This window comes from Syzygium oleosum, unplaced genomic scaffold (assembly GCF_021117445.2).
Source record: "Syzygium oleosum isolate NSW1041296 unplaced genomic scaffold, Sole_v2.1 Sole_v2.23, whole genome shotgun sequence".
Lineage (NCBI taxonomy): Eukaryota > Viridiplantae > Streptophyta > Magnoliopsida > Myrtales > Myrtaceae > Syzygium > Syzygium oleosum.
The window spans coordinates 1,460,787-1,480,657 of record NW_026607507.1 but is presented as its reverse complement, the minus strand read 5'-3'; the positions used below and the strand labels follow the sequence as shown (position 1 = coordinate 1,480,657).

The 19,871-nt window shown below is 40.9% G+C and overlaps 4 protein-coding genes across 4 annotated transcripts; 2 read left to right on the top strand and 2 right to left on the bottom strand.

The window, feature by feature from the left end:
- Positions 1–1,942: 1,942 nt before the first annotated feature.
- LOC115674716 (cationic amino acid transporter 2, vacuolar-like) lies at positions 1,943–8,036 on the top strand. The gene is made up of 14 exons (XM_030597201.2): positions 1,943–2,188; positions 2,723–2,924; positions 3,195–3,279; positions 3,593–3,733; positions 3,808–3,926; positions 4,005–4,101; positions 4,215–4,387; positions 4,496–4,562; positions 4,841–4,999; positions 5,656–5,905; positions 6,084–6,192; positions 6,518–6,630; positions 7,328–7,403; positions 7,646–8,036. Exons 1-14 carry the CDS (start codon positions 2,017–2,019, stop codon positions 7,800–7,802), a joined length of 1,920 nt encoding a protein of 639 aa, XP_030453061.2. The 5' UTR covers positions 1,943–2,016; the 3' UTR covers positions 7,803–8,036.
- Positions 8,037–8,930: 894 nt separating this feature from the next.
- On the bottom strand, positions 8,931–13,998 carry LOC115674847 (replication factor C subunit 3). Its single transcript, XM_030597364.2, has 11 exons — positions 13,830–13,998; positions 13,576–13,686; positions 13,358–13,390; positions 12,551–12,719; positions 11,654–11,835; positions 10,651–10,787; positions 10,405–10,503; positions 9,918–9,987; positions 9,777–9,851; positions 9,552–9,597; positions 8,931–9,273 (listed from the first exon to the last, which is right to left on the bottom strand). The coding sequence occupies exons 1-11, from the start codon at positions 13,911–13,913 to the stop codon at positions 9,215–9,217; spliced, it is 1,065 nt and encodes a 354-aa protein (XP_030453224.1). The 5' UTR covers positions 13,914–13,998; the 3' UTR covers positions 8,931–9,214.
- An 841-nt stretch (positions 13,999–14,839) lies between these two features.
- Positions 14,840–17,826, top strand: LOC115674786 (uncharacterized). Its single transcript, XM_030597303.2, has 11 exons — positions 14,840–15,220; positions 15,342–15,422; positions 15,525–15,620; positions 15,723–15,806; positions 15,899–15,968; positions 16,116–16,198; positions 16,415–16,494; positions 16,746–16,844; positions 16,929–17,037; positions 17,243–17,332; positions 17,461–17,826. The coding sequence occupies exons 1-11, from the start codon at positions 14,969–14,971 to the stop codon at positions 17,497–17,499; spliced, it is 1,083 nt and encodes a 360-aa protein (XP_030453163.2). The 5' UTR covers positions 14,840–14,968; the 3' UTR covers positions 17,500–17,826.
- LOC115674787 (uncharacterized) lies at positions 17,819–19,220 on the bottom strand. The gene has a single exon (XM_030597304.2). It carries the CDS (start codon positions 18,771–18,773, stop codon positions 17,841–17,843), a length of 933 nt encoding a protein of 310 aa, XP_030453164.1. The 5' UTR covers positions 18,774–19,220; the 3' UTR covers positions 17,819–17,840.
- Between the last annotated feature and the right edge of the window lie 651 nt (positions 19,221–19,871).

Below are 19,871 nucleotides of genomic sequence, written 5' to 3'. Positions count from 1 at the left end.
ACAGCTTTTTAGGTTGGACCCGTTAAATGGAAAATATAATAATCATTTTCTAGAATAGTAATTAATTAATTAAATCATGATTAGGGGTGTGCGCTCTTTAGTCGCTAATGGGCATAATGATGGAAGGATTTACTTTTCTTTATATCTTCAGTGTTAATCAAGGCTCATTGAATACTTACTATCGCGTTTCTGTTTAAAACTTTTTATTTTTATATTTTTTTAAAATCTTTAGTGCTGACGATATTCGAAGAGTCGTGTAAAAAGCAATAAAATATTAAATTATTATTTTCCGGCACCGCCCTAGCATTAAATTGTCTTTAGTTCATAATTGCCCCCAGGAATTTATTGCACCAGAGGCTGCGTGCTCTTTAATTAATTAAAGAAAAAACAAGAGTTCACGGATGCTGCATGCGATGCCTTTCAATCTCAAAAGCACCAGCACAGATCATATAAGTCCAAATCCAAATCATCCCTCGCCCTCCCCGCATATCATTGAATTAGGGCAGATTTGCTTCACCGAAAATTTCATGATAAATAAAAATATTTTTTATGAAAACCTTTTTCAAAGAAAGTGGTTAATTTTCATTTGTTTAGCGATTTAAAGAATTTTTTGTGTTTATTTGCCAAAAGAGGTAGTTGTTTTTTCTCCGATCGAAGTTTGTTATTTTTTGTCCATGGAAAACGTACACTGAAATATCGAACAACAATTTTCGAAAACCATTTTCCTTCAAATAAACAAACAGTTAGAGTATAGTTAACATCGCATCGCACATGTATGAAGCAAGGATCTAGGTTAGGTTTTTTCGTAATTGCGATCTAGCCACACTATCATTCCTCGAGCTTCTAATCAATCGATAGCGATGGGGGTCTTAAAGGCTATCATGACTAGATTAGCAAGATGTCCTCAAAGGCTTTAAAGACGTAACATATCAATGACGATACAATGAAGGGAAAAGAACCCTATATTATCTTTAGCACGAGAAGGTCACTTGATATTGTCAATTCCTTTTTAATTCAGTGTAAATGAACGTCATGCTCATTAAGATAAAACACATAAGATATAAGGCAAGTGTTACTATTATCCTAATAGTAAAAGCATGTTTCGCGATAAGTTATCAATAGTAAAATGCATTCATCATATATATATATATATATATAGATGTACCTCACAGGGATAGTAGCCTCAGGTAATCTCTTGTAAATCTGCAATTTTCGAAACCATCCTCAAATAAACGAACAGTTAGAGTATAATTAACATCGCAATTTCGCATATGTACGAAGCAAAGGATCTAGGTTAGGTTTTTTTCGTAATTGCGATCTAGCCACACTATCATTCCTTGAGCAATAAATAAATTAAAAGTTCATGAATCAAATTGTAAGATTGTTTGTGTCAATTTTTCCTTATTTCAAGTGATATAAATAATTTTTTTTTTAAGAATAATACTTTTCGAATAAACGGAGCTCGAAAGAAAAAGAAGAATCACAAGGAAAAGAGCGTGTGGGCCCCGACAGAATCCTAGACGCTGATTCCTGCTGCCGTCACGAAAACCGAGGAGGGGCTGCGCTGGATTCTTCCGCCTGCAATCAATTCGCGGGCAGCCCCCGGGCATCGGGCAGCTCCGCGATTCGACCCGCACGCTAAATAATTGGGGGCGACCATCTCCTCCTCCCCCTCCCATTTCACGTTCCCCCCTCTGTTCTCGCAAATCCGACTCTGCCCGTGACCATCTCGTTCGGGGGGGGGCGCCAAAATTCGGTCGCGAGCTTCGCAAGGGAAACGCGGGCAGCTTCCGTCCCTGTAGCTCGTGTCGTCATCGTTCCGATGTTGTCCCGCTTCGACACGTCTCTGAAGATGCGCCGAAGTGGGGGTGGGGTGGTGGTGGCGTCGTTTGATTCCTCTTTTTTTTTTTTTTTTAAAAGGCTGTTGAGTCCCGCTGTGTATATAAGGAGCTTTCGATTCGTCCGCCATTTCGTGTGGGTGGGGCGGATTTGAGGATACTGTCTGAATTCGATCTGATGGGTTTTCTGGGTGGTTCCCAAAAGGCGGGTGGGAGTGGATCGTCGGGGGGTTGGTTGAAGGGCCTGGTGCGGAGGAAGCGGGTCGATTCGGCTCACGCCAGGTCCGGCGGGGGCGGCGGTCATCACCAATTGGCCAAGGAGCTGTCCGTTCTTCACCTTATCGCCATTGGTAATTGCTGAATCGAACTGAAGTTCTTTCCCACCCCTTTTCCTTTGTCTTTTTCTTTTTTTGTGGTTTTGTTGGTGTGGGTGGAGCTGTGGTTTGGTTCTTTGGCCTCTTTTGCGTGGTCGATGGTGTTGGTGATGGCAAAATTGTTTGTTGGCTCGCGTTTACGATGTTCCCTATTGGCCGTTGGAACTCGGAAGCTTTGTTCTTGACGAGATGGTGCTGATCGAACTTGACATTCCCTGCTTGATGAAGTTTTTGGCGTTCATTTCATGGTGCTCTCTGGGCTTGAAGATGATTTGCTCTTCACATTTCTTCTTCGTGGACCGATTTACTCTTTCTGTTCGTTCACAATTAGCAATTTCTGGTCTTTGGTTCTTATTTCAGTTTAAAAGTCACTGAACTTAGCATTTAGCGTATTATTTTCCCTGTACATGACGGCGCCTCTTACGTAATTGTTTGGCCTATTCTTTTGCATCGTTCCTATTTACTATCGAAAGTCTCAGTAGCTTACTTCGGACTTTATGGTTTGGTAAGGGGTCGGATCTACGATCGGAGCTGGAGTTTACATTCTTGTTGGGACAGTTGCTAGAGAGCATTCCGGACCGGCTCTCACCTTCTCGTTCCTGATAGCTGGAATTGCAGCAGCTCTTTCAGCCTTCTGTTATGCGGAGCTTGCAAGCCGTTGTCCATCTGCTGGGAGCGCGTATCATTATTCATACATATGTGTTGGAGAAGGGTAATACTCTGTAGAACTTTTCTGAGAATTTTTCAGGTCGCGGACAATCTTTAATCGAGGCTGTGTTTGATTAGTGATTTCTCTTTTCATCCTTCCTGAATTATGATGATCAACATTTTTTTCCTTCTAATCTCGACTGCTTGCGTTTGCATGAGTTGGCTTTGACTGTGTTGGTTGAAATTGAAATAGACAGCTAGACTTGCATCCACCTTTTTTAGAGTTCTATTATTTGTTCGAACCATCATCTCAACATGGCTTTTTGCTTGACAGTGTTGCTTGGCTGATTGGTTGGGCGCTGATACTGGAATACACAATTGGTGGCTCGGCTGTAGCTCGCGGCATATCTCCTAACCTGGTCAGGATTTTGTCATGAATCAATTAGTTTTGCAGGATTTCCTAGCAAGTTCAGATTGGGTGGCTTTGTGTCCTTTTTCATTCGTAGTTTAGGCTGCTTTTCTTCTGAGAGGAGGTTTATTTTCTTTTAAGATTTTGTGGTGTTGGTAGCTTGATGGATTCCACTTTGGATAGTTAAGGATTACGAGTTATTTTAGCACATGCCAGCATTGTATTTTGCTAACTGCAGAGCACTTCCATAAGGAAAGGTTTCTTGGATTTTATTTTTAAATGTCGGTGCTTTTATGTTTGACTTTGAGATCGATTTTTTCTAGGCATTGCTCTTTGGAGGAGGGGACAGTCTTCCTGCGTTTTTAGCTCGTCAGTACATCCCTGGGCTTGATATGGTGGTAGACCCATGTGCTGCAGTTCTAGTAATCGTCGTTACTGGGCTGTTATGTGTGGGAATTAAGGAGGTAATCCCTCTTTTAGATTTATTTGATGTGAAAGTGCCTTTACGAGCTACTATTGACTGAACTTAGTCTTGCAGAGTACACTGGCTCAAGGTATCGTTACAACAGCTAACGTATGTGCTATGATTTTTGTCATAGTAGCTGGCAGTTATCTGGGTTTCAAGACTGGATGGCCTGGTTATGAACTTCCTACTGGGTACTGAAATACTTCCCTTAAATTCCCCTGTAGACATCTTGCAAAGTAAGTTCCTGCGAGTAATCAGTGTGTCTACAGGTACTTCCCCTTTGGGGTTGATGGGATGCTTGCGGGCTCTGCAACCGTCTTCTTTGCATATATTGGTTTTGACTCAGTTGCCAGCACAGCTGAAGAGGTACAGATTTTCACTCCTCTATTTTTTTACCCTCTCATGGAGTTCTGCCTTTTGTTTTAATCTCATCCCTTTCAGGTCCAAAATTTAGTCATCTTATGTTACTTTTTTGACAGGTGAAGAACCCGCAGCGAGATTTGCCTCTGGGTATAGCTGCTGCATTATCAATATGTTGTGCGCTATACATGATGGTATCTATTGTGATTGTTGGTCTTGTGCCTTATTTTGCAATGGACCCTGACACCCCCATCTCCTCTGCATTTGCAAGCCATGGGATGCATTGGGCAGCGTAAGTGTATAATTTGTATCGAAGTGCTTGTGGCAGCTTCTCCTTTTGTTGGGGATGACGGATGTGCACTCAGAATTTTGTTTGTGATGCTTGCTTATTTCGTTGCAGGTACATAATCACAGCTGGAGCTGTTACTGCTCTCTGCTCCACACTGATGGGCTCCATTCTTCCTCAGGTAGACAGATGATGTGCTTTGGACTTTTTCTGTCGCCCAGTGCCTGCATTTGTTGCTATTAAAAGGCATCATGCTTAAAAATTTTGATACTTTGTTTAGGTAACTGGTATTCTCTGTATCATACGATTGCCACCGACAGGAAAATATGTTACTTGTATTTGTGTGCTGACTTAATGTCATACCCACTTACCGAAGTCCTGGTGCTCGGATTTTGTTTTCACATTTTATATAATACTTGCACTGATCTTTAACCTTCTAAATCTATAATTTTCTTTCAGCCTCGGATTCTCATGGCAATGGCGAGAGATGGACTCCTGCCTGCTTTCTTTTCAGATATAAACAAGCGCACCCAAGTTCCTATCAAGAGCACTATTGTGACTGGTATTGGGTCAGCAATACTGGCATTCTTCATGGATGTGTCGCAGTTGGCTGGCATGGTGAGTTTGTGTTTGCAGTCAGAATTTGTGGGTTATAAGATCGATTTTAGCTAAAATTGAGACTTTACTTTTGCAGTGATAATTTTCCATATATATGTACATACTAATTGACGAATTCAATCTTAAGAATGGTGGTGAAATTCTAAAGATCTTTTGTTAAAGTTGATTTTGGTGTACTCAGTCGAGGAAAAAGGAGTTCAGAGACAATACCATAGTTTACAGCATAAGATGTAAATTACTACTGATGTCTGTAATCTGACGAGTTTGCCTGTATATTATCCTTTGAGTCGGTTTGGTAACCTTGCCTCATTATGAAGAAAGTGCTGCTCTCTGTTATACCTATAGCATTGGTGCTTTCTGAAAACAAGGCCAATGTGGACCATTTATGGAACTTATCACATGCTGCAAAAGCATATCTAATTAAAGTGGAAACAACAAACGAACTAGGTGAGAATGCCCGATTTATGGACTTTCGAGTTTGGATATCAATAAAGGAAGACAACGAAGATTGTGATCAATCTGTATTATTAGTTGGCTTTTCTGTGCTGCATCCTTGAATTTTCAGATATCGTATTGTATTTACTGATAATAAATTCTGGAGGTTGAATTGAAATAGCATTACATGCTCCTACTGAGATGAGCTTTTCTCTTTGCAGGTCAGTGTGGGTACTCTTCTTGCCTTTACCATGGTAGCAATTTCTGTGCTGATTCTTAGATATGTACCCCCAGATGAGGTGCCCCTTCCATCATCTCTTCAGGAGTCAATCGATGCTTATAGTGAAGCACCGGAGAGCAGTGGGATCATTTCTGAAGTTTCTGGTGGCGCATCTGGGGACAGTACTCAGCCTTTATTAGGCAAAAAGAACGCATCGATTGACTATCCTATTATCGTAGAAAAAGTGCAAGGTATTGCTATTTCATATGCAATGTTATACTCTTGCATGATGAGGTGAAGTAGGGTGATTGTACATTGAAGGTGGTCCTGTCAGACATTTATTTACCTCAGAACCACCAAAAATTTTAATGCCTTGTTTCCAACACTTGTCCCAAGCCTCATTTATAAGCTCTCCATCTCTTCATGCAGACATCTTGACAGAAAAGAACAGGCGAAAAATTGCTGGCTGGACTATAATGTTCACGTGCATTGGGGCTTTCATTCTCACTTATGCAGCTTCAAGTTTGGGACTTCCCAGGTGGGTATATGGAAAAAATGCTTGCAGACACTTGTAGGATGTCACGTTTTTTCAAATGCCAGAGGAACTTTCTTATGCTTAATCTGTATTGCGAAATAAGGAGTTTAAGCAATATATGGCTAGCCCTCAAGTGTGAGGCCAGATGGTGAAAATGAGAATTTTTTTTGTTCTTTACTTAAAGCCCTACGCACTGAAGACAGCAGCTTTTGATGCTCAAATTTTATCAAAAAGAAATAATTATATAACGAATTTTTCTACAATAAATAGATGCTCTCTCTCTCTCTCTCTGAGATTACCTTCTTAATTCTGTTACTTTCGTTCTCAGCTCTCTTCGCTTCTCCTTGTGTGGTGTTGGTGGCACTTTCCTTTTGTCTGGTCTCATTGTGCTGACTTGCATTGATCAAGATGAGAGAAGGCACAAGTTTGGACATGCAGGAGGTATGTTATCTGTCGTGCTGAGTACGGTTTAGCAAGTATGTTAGATTCTTTTCCATGTGCTATTTACTCCTGCATGTTCTCGTCCTCTTTGGTTGCACGACGATGTCATCTGTGCAGATTAGAAACTTGAATGGTAACTTGTCAGACATAACCCTCTATTTGCATGTAGGTTATGTGAGAACTGCTTTTGTTTTATATTCTAAGACTAGGAAGAGGCGGATGTTTAGGTTGGAAACTCATGCAGTGTGATATAACAAGGACTGAAAAGTGAGATCTGATTAAAGGAGGGAAAATCAACTTTAACTTATATCAACTCGTATTGCTGACAATATGACTTCGTGTATTGCCGCGGAAGTATGAAGACCTGGGAATGACTCAGGTTCAATTTGCGTTGATACCACAATCACTAATTTATTGTCCTCTGCGCTCCAACTTAATACTAATAATTTTCAGCATTTGCAAATTTTGCTTCACCTGTGATATCTTGTAACCAACGGCCTGAGGATAATGGGCTCATTTTTTACTCTTTATTTGAATTTCTTTGGTTAAACGAAGATGCATTATCATTTCCTCGGTTGGTATTTGACAGTGTCACAATTTAGTCCCATTTATTTTCTCTATACCCGAGCTTCGGTTGCCAAGTGGACACAGAACTTAGAAGCTTGGAACTGATTACATTAACTTGATCTTATTTCAGGTTTCATTTGCCCATTTGTTCCTCTATTGCCTATTGCCTGCATTCTGATCAACCTTTATCTGCTGATTAATCTTGGGTGAGTCTTTTAATCCACAACATGCTTATAGTGCATTCTTTGGCCACCTCTTCTGCATTATCTAACTTTCGGATGTCAAGGTTGAAGCTTTAATCTTTTGAGGTATTAATTAGACAACCTAATAAAGTCGAGATTGCACATAGTTTGTAATTTCTCATGAAAAGCGGTCTCTGTGTTCCTCGTTTTTCTCCTTTCATGACCTTGATCTTATAGATGTGCCCCTTTCATCTTTGAAACAACAGGGCTGCTACGTGGGCTCGTGTTTCTGTGTGGCTGATAGTCGGGGTACTCGTGTATGTCTTCTATGGACGGACTCACAGCTCTTTGCTTGATGCCGTGTATGTGCCAGCAGCTCATGCTGACGAAATATACCGCAGTTCTGGAGACTCATTGGCTTAAATCCTTTGGGCGGAGAAATATTTGTTTCTGGTAAAGTTTGCGAGGTCAAATTCCTTGTGGGCAATGCGTGTATCTTCTGTTGTATTCTGTGCATGAAATTCAATTATTATTTCAATAGAGAGACTCGCAGGAGTCTCGTGTTTGTATAGTAGATCACGGAACAGATGTTCCACAGAACCGAGCCATGTAAATATGTGTCCTCTTCAAGTAATTTTTCTTTGCGTATTGAGAGTAGATGTATGCTTCGTTCCCTCACATTGTTCTTTTTTATTTGTTCTAATGGCTTGATGAGAGGGATTTACACTGCCCGGTAAATGATTGTAAAATACAAATTGAATTTTGGAAGGGTAGATAGACAACCCGGGAGGTTACACGGTCACATGGAATTGTAGCTGCAGTGCTTTTTGCTATGAAAGTTTATACCCAAAACAAGACGAGCAAGGATTTGAATTCAGGCCTGGAAGAGAGGGATCTCATAGTAGGAAACCTATATATGGAAGGGAAGCAACTAACTGCCCCCATGTTCATTAATACGCTTCTTTGTCGAGTAGTTACGTTCTTTCACTATCTAATTGCGATTAAAAGTGCCGATAAAACATAAGAGCTGTAAGTTTTACGATGTGACTTGTGAGCTATGTTGTACAAGTTTTAAAGAGCTAAAATGCAATCTTACGCTTCTCTTTTAAGAGGTGATCGGCTCGACTAATCTCCCACAAACTACTATATCCACGTGTGCACAACAAATCAGAAATAACATCAGGTCATGCAGAGAAGCAGCATGACGACTCAATCGCTAAATTAGCCTCAAAATGCGATGGGAGACCGGCTCAAGTCATGATTATGGAAGTCTTGACTTGTCTTACTCCTTAATGTGTGCCTCTCTAGTTACTTTTACATGTATCGACATATCTCAACAATGAGAAATCTTTGAACAGCAAATGTCCAAACTGAGAGCAAATCTTCCTTAAAGACTAGAGTGGTGCTAAGTACATTGCAGAAACCGAGCACATAATCTCAACATCGTACCACGCTTAATGTCAATATGGCAGCTAGAAAACCATTCATTTAAGTTATCTGGATAGGCTCTATAGCCATTCTCCCCAATGGCCAGAAGGTGATCAAGCACAATTTATCAATAAGACAAGGAAGATAAGATGATCATAGAGATTTCCACACAAGTTTGAACTAGTCAAAAAGATCAGAAAATGATCAAAAAGAGAAACCTTAAACAAGAGAGCAGGGGCTCCCGAGAACTTAAATTTGCACCTATCTCCATCACGACTCTGCATCCTGGCAATTGTTTGCCAAACTCTGGAGTAAACCCCATAAAGCCAAATTCAATTTACACCTGTCTCCCCTCTGTTCAATAGCAGAACCCACTGTTGCAGAACCCAAGCACCCTTGACGCATCCTCAACCAAAAGTTGCAATCAGAAAAGCTTTATATATGCTCATGAACTTGGCTATAAATGCTGCACGAGAGTAAAGTAGAGTGTGTTAAGCAGAAGGCAATGCGTTTGCCTGTGGACCAGCAAAAAAACACCAATTGGATTATAGTCTCCGTTTTTGTGTCGAAATTTGAATTTTAACTCAAGTCGTTCGTGCAATCAGAGAGAGAGAGAGAGAGAGAGTCCCAAAGCAAGCTCCTATTATTTAATGCAGCCAGCCACCATGGAGAGAAAAACCCCCAAAGCAAAGTAAAACGAGAAAGCGACTTAGTTTTGTCATACTTTGACAAAAAATGGCATACCTTCAAGATGGAATATCGCCTTCTGCCCTAGCCTCATCCTATGTTCCTGTTAATGGATGATAGAATGAAGGATTATTAAAATTTGGAAGCAAGAAACATTAGAATATTATTAGTACATTATCCCAGCAACACATTCTTCAAGTGGCAATCACAAAATTAGAAGACTTCGGCAAAGCGACTGCAATTAGGCTGGCCCAACGTAAAGTTGAATTTGTGAAGACTTACATAGTAGGCTGCCCAGTGGCAGACCTCATGCTTTAATTCTGCATCTAGTTTTCTCAGTAGCTCATGCAGCAACCTCTGCAAAGAAACAGAATTAGATATAACATGGTGAAGATACAAATGATGCGAGAAGTGCACTTATACCTTCAGAATGATTTCTGGAGGAATGCAGTTGATAAGCAGCTCATAAAGTTTCCCTCTAATCTGGAATAGCCTAAAGTATAAGAACAGCAGGTGTTTATCGACAGCTCATTTCCATCATGACAAGAAATATGCCATGAAATGCAGTGGGCAAAGCTCCACACACATGCACAGAGATACATACACAAAAGTAAGAAATCAGAAGAGAGATTATATTGTCTACGTCATGAAATGATATTCTAAGTCCTGATGCACCGCACCATATGCACCCAAAGTTGTCAAAAGACATCTGCATGTTTTACTCGTTATATATGGAAGTCTTGGAACTAATAACTAACATCAGATCACTAAATACACGATAGAGGTTTTTTTTCAATTTACTATATTGAACAGCGGCATTTGAAAGATAAAACACTAAGGAATGCTAAAAGGTTCACTTCAAGCAACACATGAGAAAGCTGGTGAAAGTAGAATGCCAAACACTTTTAACCTTTTCGGGCTTTGTTCCTTCATAATGTCAGATACTATCTCAGAAATATACTCCTCCCAATCCATCGGAGATATTGCTTGGTTAATGGTGAAAGGGTACCTAAAGCCATCGTTACAATACATCAACAGAAAGAACTATCGGTTAGTCTTGCTACAAATATGGCCAAAAGAAAAAAATCTAGCATGAATAGATGAATCAGAAGAAACTCCTAGGCACTGCAACTGAGAAACAGTCCTAAGATCTTACTGCTGTACTCGACACGTCTCAAAGGAAAGTATCGCTCTTCTTAAACTGCGATTTGATTTTTCTGCAATGCGAGCGGCAAATCCAGCAGGAAGTTGCAGACCTTCCTTTTTCGCAATAAATTCTAACACCTTAACAATCTGACAGAAAATCTGAATATATGAGAACCCATAACTTGACAATGTCCGCACAACAATCAAGCAGATAATGTAGCTGCAGACAATCTTGCTTGAGAAATCTGCGATCTTTGAGATGTGCTGTATATAAGTGCAGAACCAATGATGTATGCAATAAGTTGGAAGAATAAGATGCACCTAGAATTGATGCAATGCTACCAGCATTCTCCACTCAAAATGGCCCCACAAGATGGAAGTGTGCAACCTAAACTACAAACATCGACGCATTATGAAATACCTCCTCAAGACCAATAGTCTATCATCCATGCGCTTTAGTATGAGCATTCCCCTATTGTCACGATAGAAGGTGTTCTGATGCACTACACTGTGATTTTGTTAATAGAGCATCACATCATGTGGAGAAAGAAAAACTCTCAATCACCTGCCAACATATGATTCGATTCTACCATCTGATGTTTGATATAAAAGGACGAACCACACCTATTAGTTGCCAACCCAAAGAAAAAGAACAGATCCTGATAGGATCCACATCAATGTCACAAGGTCTATAACAGTTCCCTCTTTCAGAAAGGACTCCATGTTAAATACTAAGACATCGACTCTATCCACTTATCTTTTGTACTGCTGAACAAAAAGAATTATCTACACACTAAGGCTGCGCATGACAACTTAAAGGTGTTTGATTACTGTTCTTTTGTTCCAGAATCGGTTGAGAACATAAATCGTTTGTTTAATTTTTGTTTTTTTATTAAAAATATTTTAATAAAAAATATTTTTAATAAAAAAAATATTTTACCGGCCATGGCCGGCGACCAGGCCATAGCCCAAAAAAATAAAAATGTATTAAGAGCACTAAACAAGCTCCTAACCTGATCTTCTCGTGGTGCATTTATTCGTATATTCAGACAGCGAGAACGAATGGCTTCTGTAACTTTTGATGAGCTGTTGCAGCAAAGGATCAGTCGGCATGATGAACTATACTTCTCCATCGTCCTCCTTAGAGAATGTTGTGCTTCTCTTGAGAGTTTGTCAACCTCATTAAGCACCAGAACTGCCACATGATCAAAGATTATATCTTATAATTTAGGTTTCAGTTCATCCTTATAGAGCATGTTAATCTCCAAAAAGAACAAGGTCATCAAATATATAAATATACCCAAGGGAACAAATACTGGAATTAGAAATCCATAAGTTTTAGTAAGTACAGGCCTTTTTAAGTAATATTCCAAGTCGTGCAATAGAGGAAAACACTATGTCCCATATAATACTCGAAAATACTAGAGACTTTGAGGATTCCCCATAATCCTTCACAGAAAAACTTCTTGAAAGTTTCTGTTTGCTTTATATTTTGATCAAACTCAATTTTATATAGTCAATTTTATGTTGTTCATCTCAAAACACTTAAATAATGCCAGACATCAATGAACCACTCATTCCAATATTGGAACTGAAAAGTCTTTTTATAAAATCATCAAAGACGAACAACATGATTATATGCCCCTTACTCACAATCAATGTCAATGATACACCTAAGCACCATTGTCCACCGTCAATTGCATACATCATTCTCTATCTAGGAAAAACTTCTCTTGATCATCAGCTTATATGCTGCTTATATGGCATATATCGCTCGTAAAAGTCGAGCAAAATCTCTGGAGTGAAATGTGCTATCGTAAGTCTCACCTTTATTAACAAGATTGCGGATAATATCATATAGGAAGTGCCAAGAGGATGAGAAGTACTAAGATTTGGTAAAGCAATATCACCTTTGAATCCCTTTTTCCCTTTTGTGTCTATTGGTCTGTTTTTGGCCATTTCTTTAATAATCTCCTGAACAATGTATCGGTCCTGAAAGCCTGCATCACTCGGATTCATTTCAACATGATGGGTACTTGATAATGTGGTCAACTCTATGTCAATAGTTCTTGTTCCGGCCTGCATTGAAAGGACAATAGAAGATGATAAATACCTCAATGTTCAATATTAGACAAGGCAAAATTACTACTTAAGCTTCTCCTTGTAATAGTATAGGAGTAAAGGCACTATTAGAGGAGAAGAAAAAGGGAACCTAAATATGTTTGACTTCTCCACTAACACAATGTTACAAATTTCACCAATGGGATATGCATTTACAAGCAAGAGCTCACCCATATATCAGACCTTAAGCGAAACTCATATAATTCCTGTAGCAAAAACACTACCAGTGGATGATGGCTACAATATGTACATATTAAATTCATTTCAGCTAAAGGGGTTTAGAGGTGTTTCTTAATGAAAGAACTGATAGGTCAGTGTTTCCAAAGAATGAAGCTGTGGGAAAACAGATACTCACTCCAGACAATTGCGAGAGACTACTCACATGACAAAAAAACAGTAAAATTAAACAATGCCCACAGCTATGAGCCCAACTGTCAGCTAAGTTACAGTTGTCAGTCCCTACTTTTCCAATCCCAGCTGAAGTATGAGGCAATTCCAATCCAATCCAGCTGAACTATGAGGCCATTCTAAACCCTATCATATAAAAGTAATACCTCCAGAAGCATAAGAAAAATCATAAAAGTGTCCGCACTTACATCAACTTTCCAAGTCTTATTCTCCACCCTGACCTGCAAAAAACCATAAAAACAAAGTTCAACCCACCGTCGCCGATAAAAATAACGGTGGAACGAGACCATATTTCACCGGAAGGCAGAACTTCACATCCCAAACAAATCAGCACGATTTATCCCGCCCTCCTCCTCTCACACACAGCAACAAAGCACGACGTGAGACAATCGGAAGAAATCAGAACCTTCTCGGAGCTGGACCCGAACATCTGCCTCAGCAGGGCCATGATTAGGGTTTTCTTGCCGGAGCCAGAGGGGCCGTAGAAGAGCAAATGGGGACAATCCTGCTCCGACACCTTCGCGCCCGCGGGCACGCAACAACAACAACAGCAGGAACGGAGAACGGAACAATTAGGAAACGCCGACGATCGTTCGACAGCTCAAGGAACGGCAAGAGCGCCGGAAAATTTCGCACAGGGGCGAGGGGGTTCGAAGGTACCAGCTTCTTGAGATTCTGAGCGACATCTTCGTGGACGATCACCTGGTCCAGCGCCTTCGGGCGGTACTTGTCGACCCACAACATCTCCGGGAGCTCGGCGGCGCACCGATCGGCGGGAGCGGCCGAGGGAGATGGACTGAGCGAAGAGCGACTAGCGAGAAAGTGGCGGGAAACGGTCGGAGGGAGGGGGTGAGGGGCTTTTTATACGCGAATCGTCCGGGTGAGCTCTTTTTCATTTTCATTTTATTTATACATTTTTTTTCCGTTTTTCCCCCGCTATGTGAATTGAATCAAATTCGAAATAAGTTTGTGTTAAAAAATTATGAACAGCATGAATCGAGAATAGCAATTCAGTTTTTATTAAAATGCGATATTTTTTATAATACAATTGACGTGAAATCATAAAAATAAATCATTTTGCGATTTTATTAGGGTTAACGGTACAAAAAACTTCAAATTGATACGCTTGTAATAAATATGCCCAAAATTAATGTTTTGACCGCCAGAGATCTTAAACTTGTACACTCATGACAAATCTACCCAAAATTAATTTTTTGATTACCAAAAACCCTAAACTTGTACATTTGTGACAAATTTACCATTCGTTGGTTTCCATTAAATTGGATTTATACCACAAAAATCATAAATTGGTACATTTGTAACAAACGGAGGTAAAATCCCAAATCAATACCCTCGTCAACCCAGCAATTTGACAGTAAAATTTAACGGAAACTAACGGAGGATAAATTTGTCACAAGTATACCAGTTTAGTTGTCCAAAAATTAGTTTGGGGTGAATTTGACGTGAACATACCAGTTCGAGGTTTTTCGTGATATTAAGCTATTATAATAATGTCTAACTCTTTTTCACGTACCTTTAAAGGAAATTGAGATTTTTCATTCCGTAGTTCCTCCGGCCGGATGGGCCGGTTCGTTAGATTCTTGAGAAAACCGGTTCGTTTCGGTCCACTCCGATACACGAACCGGCACGCTTTGGTTCTCCATAAACCCTCGCTAGTCGAACTTGCAGAAGCATCCCTCATTCGCCTCTGCTCGTCGTCGTCGTCGATCCACAAGCGCCGGAGGAAGAAGAAGAAGAAGAAGACGGCGAGCTGAGGCTCGAACGAGGCGTAGGAAGCCATGGGATGGAAGCGGAAGAAGGACGACGAAGGCGAGGGAGAAGATGGAGGCGATAGCCAGAAGAGAAGAAAGAGGGCGGCGCCGGCGCCGGAGCCGAAGGAGAAGAGGGAGATACTGCCGTCGATGATAAAGAACAAGGAGCGGAGGTCGGCCGTCCACGCCAAGCTCAGGCAGCAGAAGAAGCTCGAGAAGCGCAAGAAGCTCAAGGATCGCGACGCCGCCGAGAAGCGCGCTCTCGAGCTCGGCGAGGAGGTCTGGCGACTTTTCTTTTACCCTAATCCACCAATTGTCTTTACTTTCAAGTATAGCGCGCTCGCGAGCTTGCTGTTGTGTCGAAGCTCTTGATTCTCTAATTTGGTTTGATTCTGAGCAGCCTCCGCCGAAGAGCATCCCCCGCACGATCGAGAACACGAGAGAGTTCGACGAGACGGTTTGCCGGCCCGACGATGAGGAGGTTCCTCTCTCTCTATTTTCACTACTTCTGCTGATGGTCACTTGCGTGGTGTTTGTGGATATCGTTTTTGGTTTCCCGGTTGATTTGTTCGTGTACTTGTAGCTGTTTGCTGGAAACGATTGCGACGAATTCAGTTCCGTATTGAAGCGCGAGAGCACCCCGAAGATATTGATCACCACTTGCCGGTTCAATTCGACTGTATGGCCTCGTTTTGCTCTTTGCACGGTCCTTGGGCGCAGCTGCTTGATTAAAGTTTGCTTTTTTGAGTAATTTGGTGTTGCGTATCGCATGATTTTGCAGAGGGGGCCTGCTTTTATATCGGAATTACTGGAGGTTATCCCGAATTCTCATTACTACAGGAGAGGAACCTATGACATGAAGAAGGTGTTGAATGTTTCTTCCTATCTGTGGCATTTCTGAACCAGATAGTTACTCTCTTTACTTGGTTTAAGTTTTTTCTTTTGCACTGTTATCAGATCGTGGAATATGCAAATCACAAAGAGTTCACTTCTGTCGTCGTTGTTCACACAAATCGGAGGGAACCAGGTTAGTGGTGCTTCTTGCTAAATGACCGGTCACCATTTTTTTTGCTTTTGACCTTTTTCATTCTATTTACTAGTTGACTCTGCAGACACTTAAACAAATAATTTTCCTTATCTTTATATTTTAGTAAGCATCTGCTCTTGCTTGTAGATGCTCTTTTAATTATCGGCTTACCAGATGGACCGACTGCACACTTCAAGCTCTCCAAGCTTGTATTACGTAAAGATATCAAGGTTTGTAGGTTGTTGTCTTGTATTAGTTAACTGTTCAAATGGAAAGCAAAGAAACGGTTTATTCTTCGCTTGTAGGCAGCACTTCTTTCATGCATTTCACAAGCATGCTGATAATTCTCATCTTATATGCTTCCGTATAGAATTCCCTAGTGATAGATGGTGATCTCTTCAAAGGATCGGATTCTCTTGTTAATTTCCTTGTTGCGTTGCTTGCAGAATCATGGAAATCCAACTAGTCATGAGCCTGAGCTTGTATTGACTAATTTTACAACTCGCTTGGGCCATCGTATTGGAAGGTGACAGTTTTCTTTTTATTGATTCCATTTACTATAGCCTCTAGGTTTTTACTGCCTATATCCCGGTAAAACAATTGACTGTTAAGAAACCTGGTTCCATTTGTGATGTATACTGCAATGTCTCTAGTGCTGAATACCCGTTCAGGCTAGACAATGCAACCTCAGCTTTCTTCTTTCCATGTGACTTGATGTAATAATATACTATAGCTTAGTATTTGATTTAATAAGTTGTTTTACCTCTTTTCTTTCAGACTAATACAGTCATTATTTCCACAAGAACCAAATTTCCGTGGTCGGAGAGTTGTGACTTTCCATAACCAGCGAGATTTTATATTCTTTCGCCATCATAGGTGGGTCTTGGTAGCATTGTGAGTACTCACTTTAGTCACAATCTCTCTTGTCGTCAGTTAAAGTTGCACAATATCCATGCTCAGGTACATCTTTGAAAGTAAAGAAAGTAAACATGCGGACTCAAAGGATAAGAAGGTGAAGAATGACAAGGGTGAGAAGGTCTCTCAAGAGAAAGTAATCGCTCGCCTTCAGGTTTGTTAACCAATTCGATTACTTACATACTTGTTAAGAGCACATTTATAAAGTGAAATGCATGTTGATGCAGCCCTTGAAGTGAGAATTGCGTGCGTGCGCATGAGAGAGAGAGAGAGAGAGAGAGAGAGGTGGAACGAATGCATAATCGGTTAACGTTCACAGTTTATCTAACCTGTGTCTGCTTGGTCATATGAAATTGTAGGAGTGTGGCCCTCGTTTTACACTCAAGTTGGTTAGTCTGCAGCATGGAACATTTGATACTAAAGGTGGCGAATATGAATGGGTTCACAAGGTGAATAGTTTATACAAATTCGTTATGTCTCCAGCCAGGCACTCGTATCTGAATACTAAAAATAAGCATGTGAAAGCATTCTCCTCTCAGATTCATCGTTGTTTACTTTTCTTGTATGTCCACTCCAGCCCGAAATGGACACCAGCAGGAGGAGGTTCTTTTTGTGATTTTGAGTTCTGTTGAGAGAGGCCTCGCAGTGTTTCTACCCCAGAAAAGGTGTTTCTGTTCAAGTGACTGCACAGCGGAAGCAACAAAGGATTTCTAGTATTTGTAGTTACCTTTTGATCTGATTGAGATTAACTCGGTACTTCTGTCGAGTGACTTTACACTTGCAAATGAGTCTCTTGCTGGCAGACAATTCTGCCATTCTTTTCAGGAAGGTTTTTCTGTAGTTTCTACATTATCTATGTAAACTTCTATATCCTGCAGTCAGGATGCACTCATTTCATGAGGATTCATTCTTTTCTATACATCAGATCTATCATCTTCTCGAATTCGGAATAACTTCTCATTTTTCATGATGCAATTGCGATTGCCGAATGCGAGCACATATCCTTCCTACCACATATATACAAATTAAGGTCAACTCGGCTCCTGAAGCAACAGTTCGGAGCAAAAACCTTTCTGGTGGAGAATTTCTCAGCAAATACATAGAGTCCCACACCACTGACGCTAGACCTAATGTTTCTAGTGAGTATTTGGACATATGCGTGATCTTGCCAACATCACTGCTTACTCTGCATATTACTCTCAGGCACAAAGCACCCGCAACAAGAAAACTGGTTATTGACCAGGCCCTGTAGGTAACTAACATCCCTCCGACAACTAGAACCTCGCTGCGGCAAACACAGGATTCGCACTCGCGAGAGAAGGTCGAAGACACTAGAGCGTCGAAACCCGTGTAGTAAGGTAAAAGAACAGAGTCCAGATATAGACTCGCATGCAGTATCCCGGAGATGGTCGATGCCTGAAAAATGACGTACTTGACATCGCTGACCGTACCTTCATCAAACACCAGGGCAGATATGAGCGCGAGATGGAATATCGCTGGTCCCATGCAGGAAACCGGGAACATGGAGTTTATTTGGTGGCCCTTGGCAAGGATCAGCAGCGTCACCGAGAGGGAAAGCGGACTGGACGGAAGCAAGTACCTCTTCAGTTTGCAAAGGCGCGATTTGCGCTTCCCAGACACTTCTAATATCATGATGATCAGCGCCACGAGGTAAGAAGCCACCGAAAATAGGAGAACGAGGCCATCCACGACCTGGGAATAATCGCCCGGGTAGGTGCTGTCGCAGTAGTAATGGTATGGGCAATCGACGGGGTCGAGCGTCTCTTCGACTTGCCACCGCACGCATTTGAAGAAGGTCGTGCGGACGTCTCCAGAGACCCGTCGGAAGCGGACCGGCGAGTATCTGGAATCTACGAGATTCGGGTCCATTGTGTAGTTGTTGGCGCCTGCTTTTCGAGGCCTCTGACCGATGATATGTATCAGCGGGGGGCGACCATTCTTATGGGAAAAGGAAGGGGATTACTGGAAGTTGAAGTGTTTCGACTGAACGTTTGTTGCTGGTAAGGGAAAAGACAGATCAACATATTCTCGGTTTTTTTAACCCAAGACTTGCAAGGAGAGCTGTCTTCGGAGGCCAGCAGACGATTGAGGGTTACTTTATTGCAAAGGGATGTTTGGTATTGTGAACGAATCTGATGGCCAAGGGCTAACTGAATTCTATGGTGGACCGAGACATTTTAGTATTTGCGGGTCAATGTAGTAGGCCAGTACGAGTAGCAAAGCAGCATCGTTTAGACCTGATTATCTTTCTGAAGGATATCTCCACACCAGTAAATGGCTAGTTCTGAAGACAATGATAGATAATAAGCCACGTGAATTCTATACCAAGATTTTGGTTAGGTTCTGGTAAGACAATTATACTAATAACTGAACATTGAATTATTGATGAGGGCATCTAACAGAAACCATATTTTTGTCTTACAGAGGCAGGTTGCACCACATCGTATTCCATGAACAGAAAGACATCGGATTTTGCTAAATCTTTTATTTTCGTGAAAGCACATGAGCTTTGTACTAGGGTTGAGGTTTATGTCACTTTTAATCTCGCATAGATTACAAACCCATGAAGTTTGAAGAGAGTGCTTTATAAGAGTCGGGGTTTTAGACTTAAAGCTACGACGAATTCAAAATTAGCACTAGTTTTGTTGCGAGGAAAAATTGTCCAAAAAATTCTAAATCTATTGCATTTTTGTCGATCCACTCTTAAATCTTTTAATTTTGCCAATTGAGCCCTAGCCTAAACCTTTTGAAGTTTTGCCAATTGAGTCCATCCGGCTAATTATAGGTTTAGGACCTGTTGGACAAGTTTCCCCTCGTTGCAATAATAGAAAATATTTTTGAAGAAAAACAGAAAGAACTTAAAATGGCCTATAAGTAGATATTTAAAAATCACTATATATAAAATCATATTTTACACTCGCGCTATGTTAGCAGACTTCGTTTTGAGGATATTTAACATCAGTAATA

Excerpts from the sequence above, each read along its gene's own strand:
- LOC115674787 (XM_030597304.2), bottom strand. The coding sequence starts at position 18,773 with ATGGACCCGAATCTCGTAGATTCCAGATACTCGCCGGTCCGCTTCCGA.
- LOC115674847 (XM_030597364.2), bottom strand. The coding sequence starts at position 13,913 with ATGTTGTGGGTCGACAAGTACCGCCCGAAGGCGCTGGACCAGGTGATC. Across the intron at positions 12,720-13,357 it reads ATAAGACTTGGAAAGTTGAT|GCCGGAACAAGAACTATTGA; the intron begins GTAAGTGCGGAC and ends CTTTCAATGCAG. Across the intron at positions 9,598-9,776 it reads GCCACTGGGCAGCCTACTAT|GAACATAGGATGAGGCTAGG; the intron begins GTAAGTCTTCAC and ends ATCCATTAACAG.
- LOC115674716 (XM_030597201.2), top strand. The coding sequence starts at position 2,017 with ATGGGTTTTCTGGGTGGTTCCCAAAAGGCGGGTGGGAGTGGATCGTCG. Across the intron at positions 2,189-2,722 it reads TCTTCACCTTATCGCCATTG|GGGTCGGATCTACGATCGGA; the intron begins GTAATTGCTGAA and ends TGGTTTGGTAAG. Across the intron at positions 4,563-4,840 it reads TGGGCTCCATTCTTCCTCAG|CCTCGGATTCTCATGGCAAT; the intron begins GTAGACAGATGA and ends ATTTTCTTTCAG.
- LOC115674786 (XM_030597303.2), top strand. The coding sequence starts at position 14,969 with ATGGGATGGAAGCGGAAGAAGGACGACGAAGGCGAGGGAGAAGATGGA. Across the intron at positions 15,621-15,722 it reads CTTGCCGGTTCAATTCGACT|AGGGGGCCTGCTTTTATATC; the intron begins GTATGGCCTCGT and ends ATGATTTTGCAG. Across the intron at positions 17,038-17,242 it reads AAGTAATCGCTCGCCTTCAG|GAGTGTGGCCCTCGTTTTAC; the intron begins GTTTGTTAACCA and ends ATGAAATTGTAG.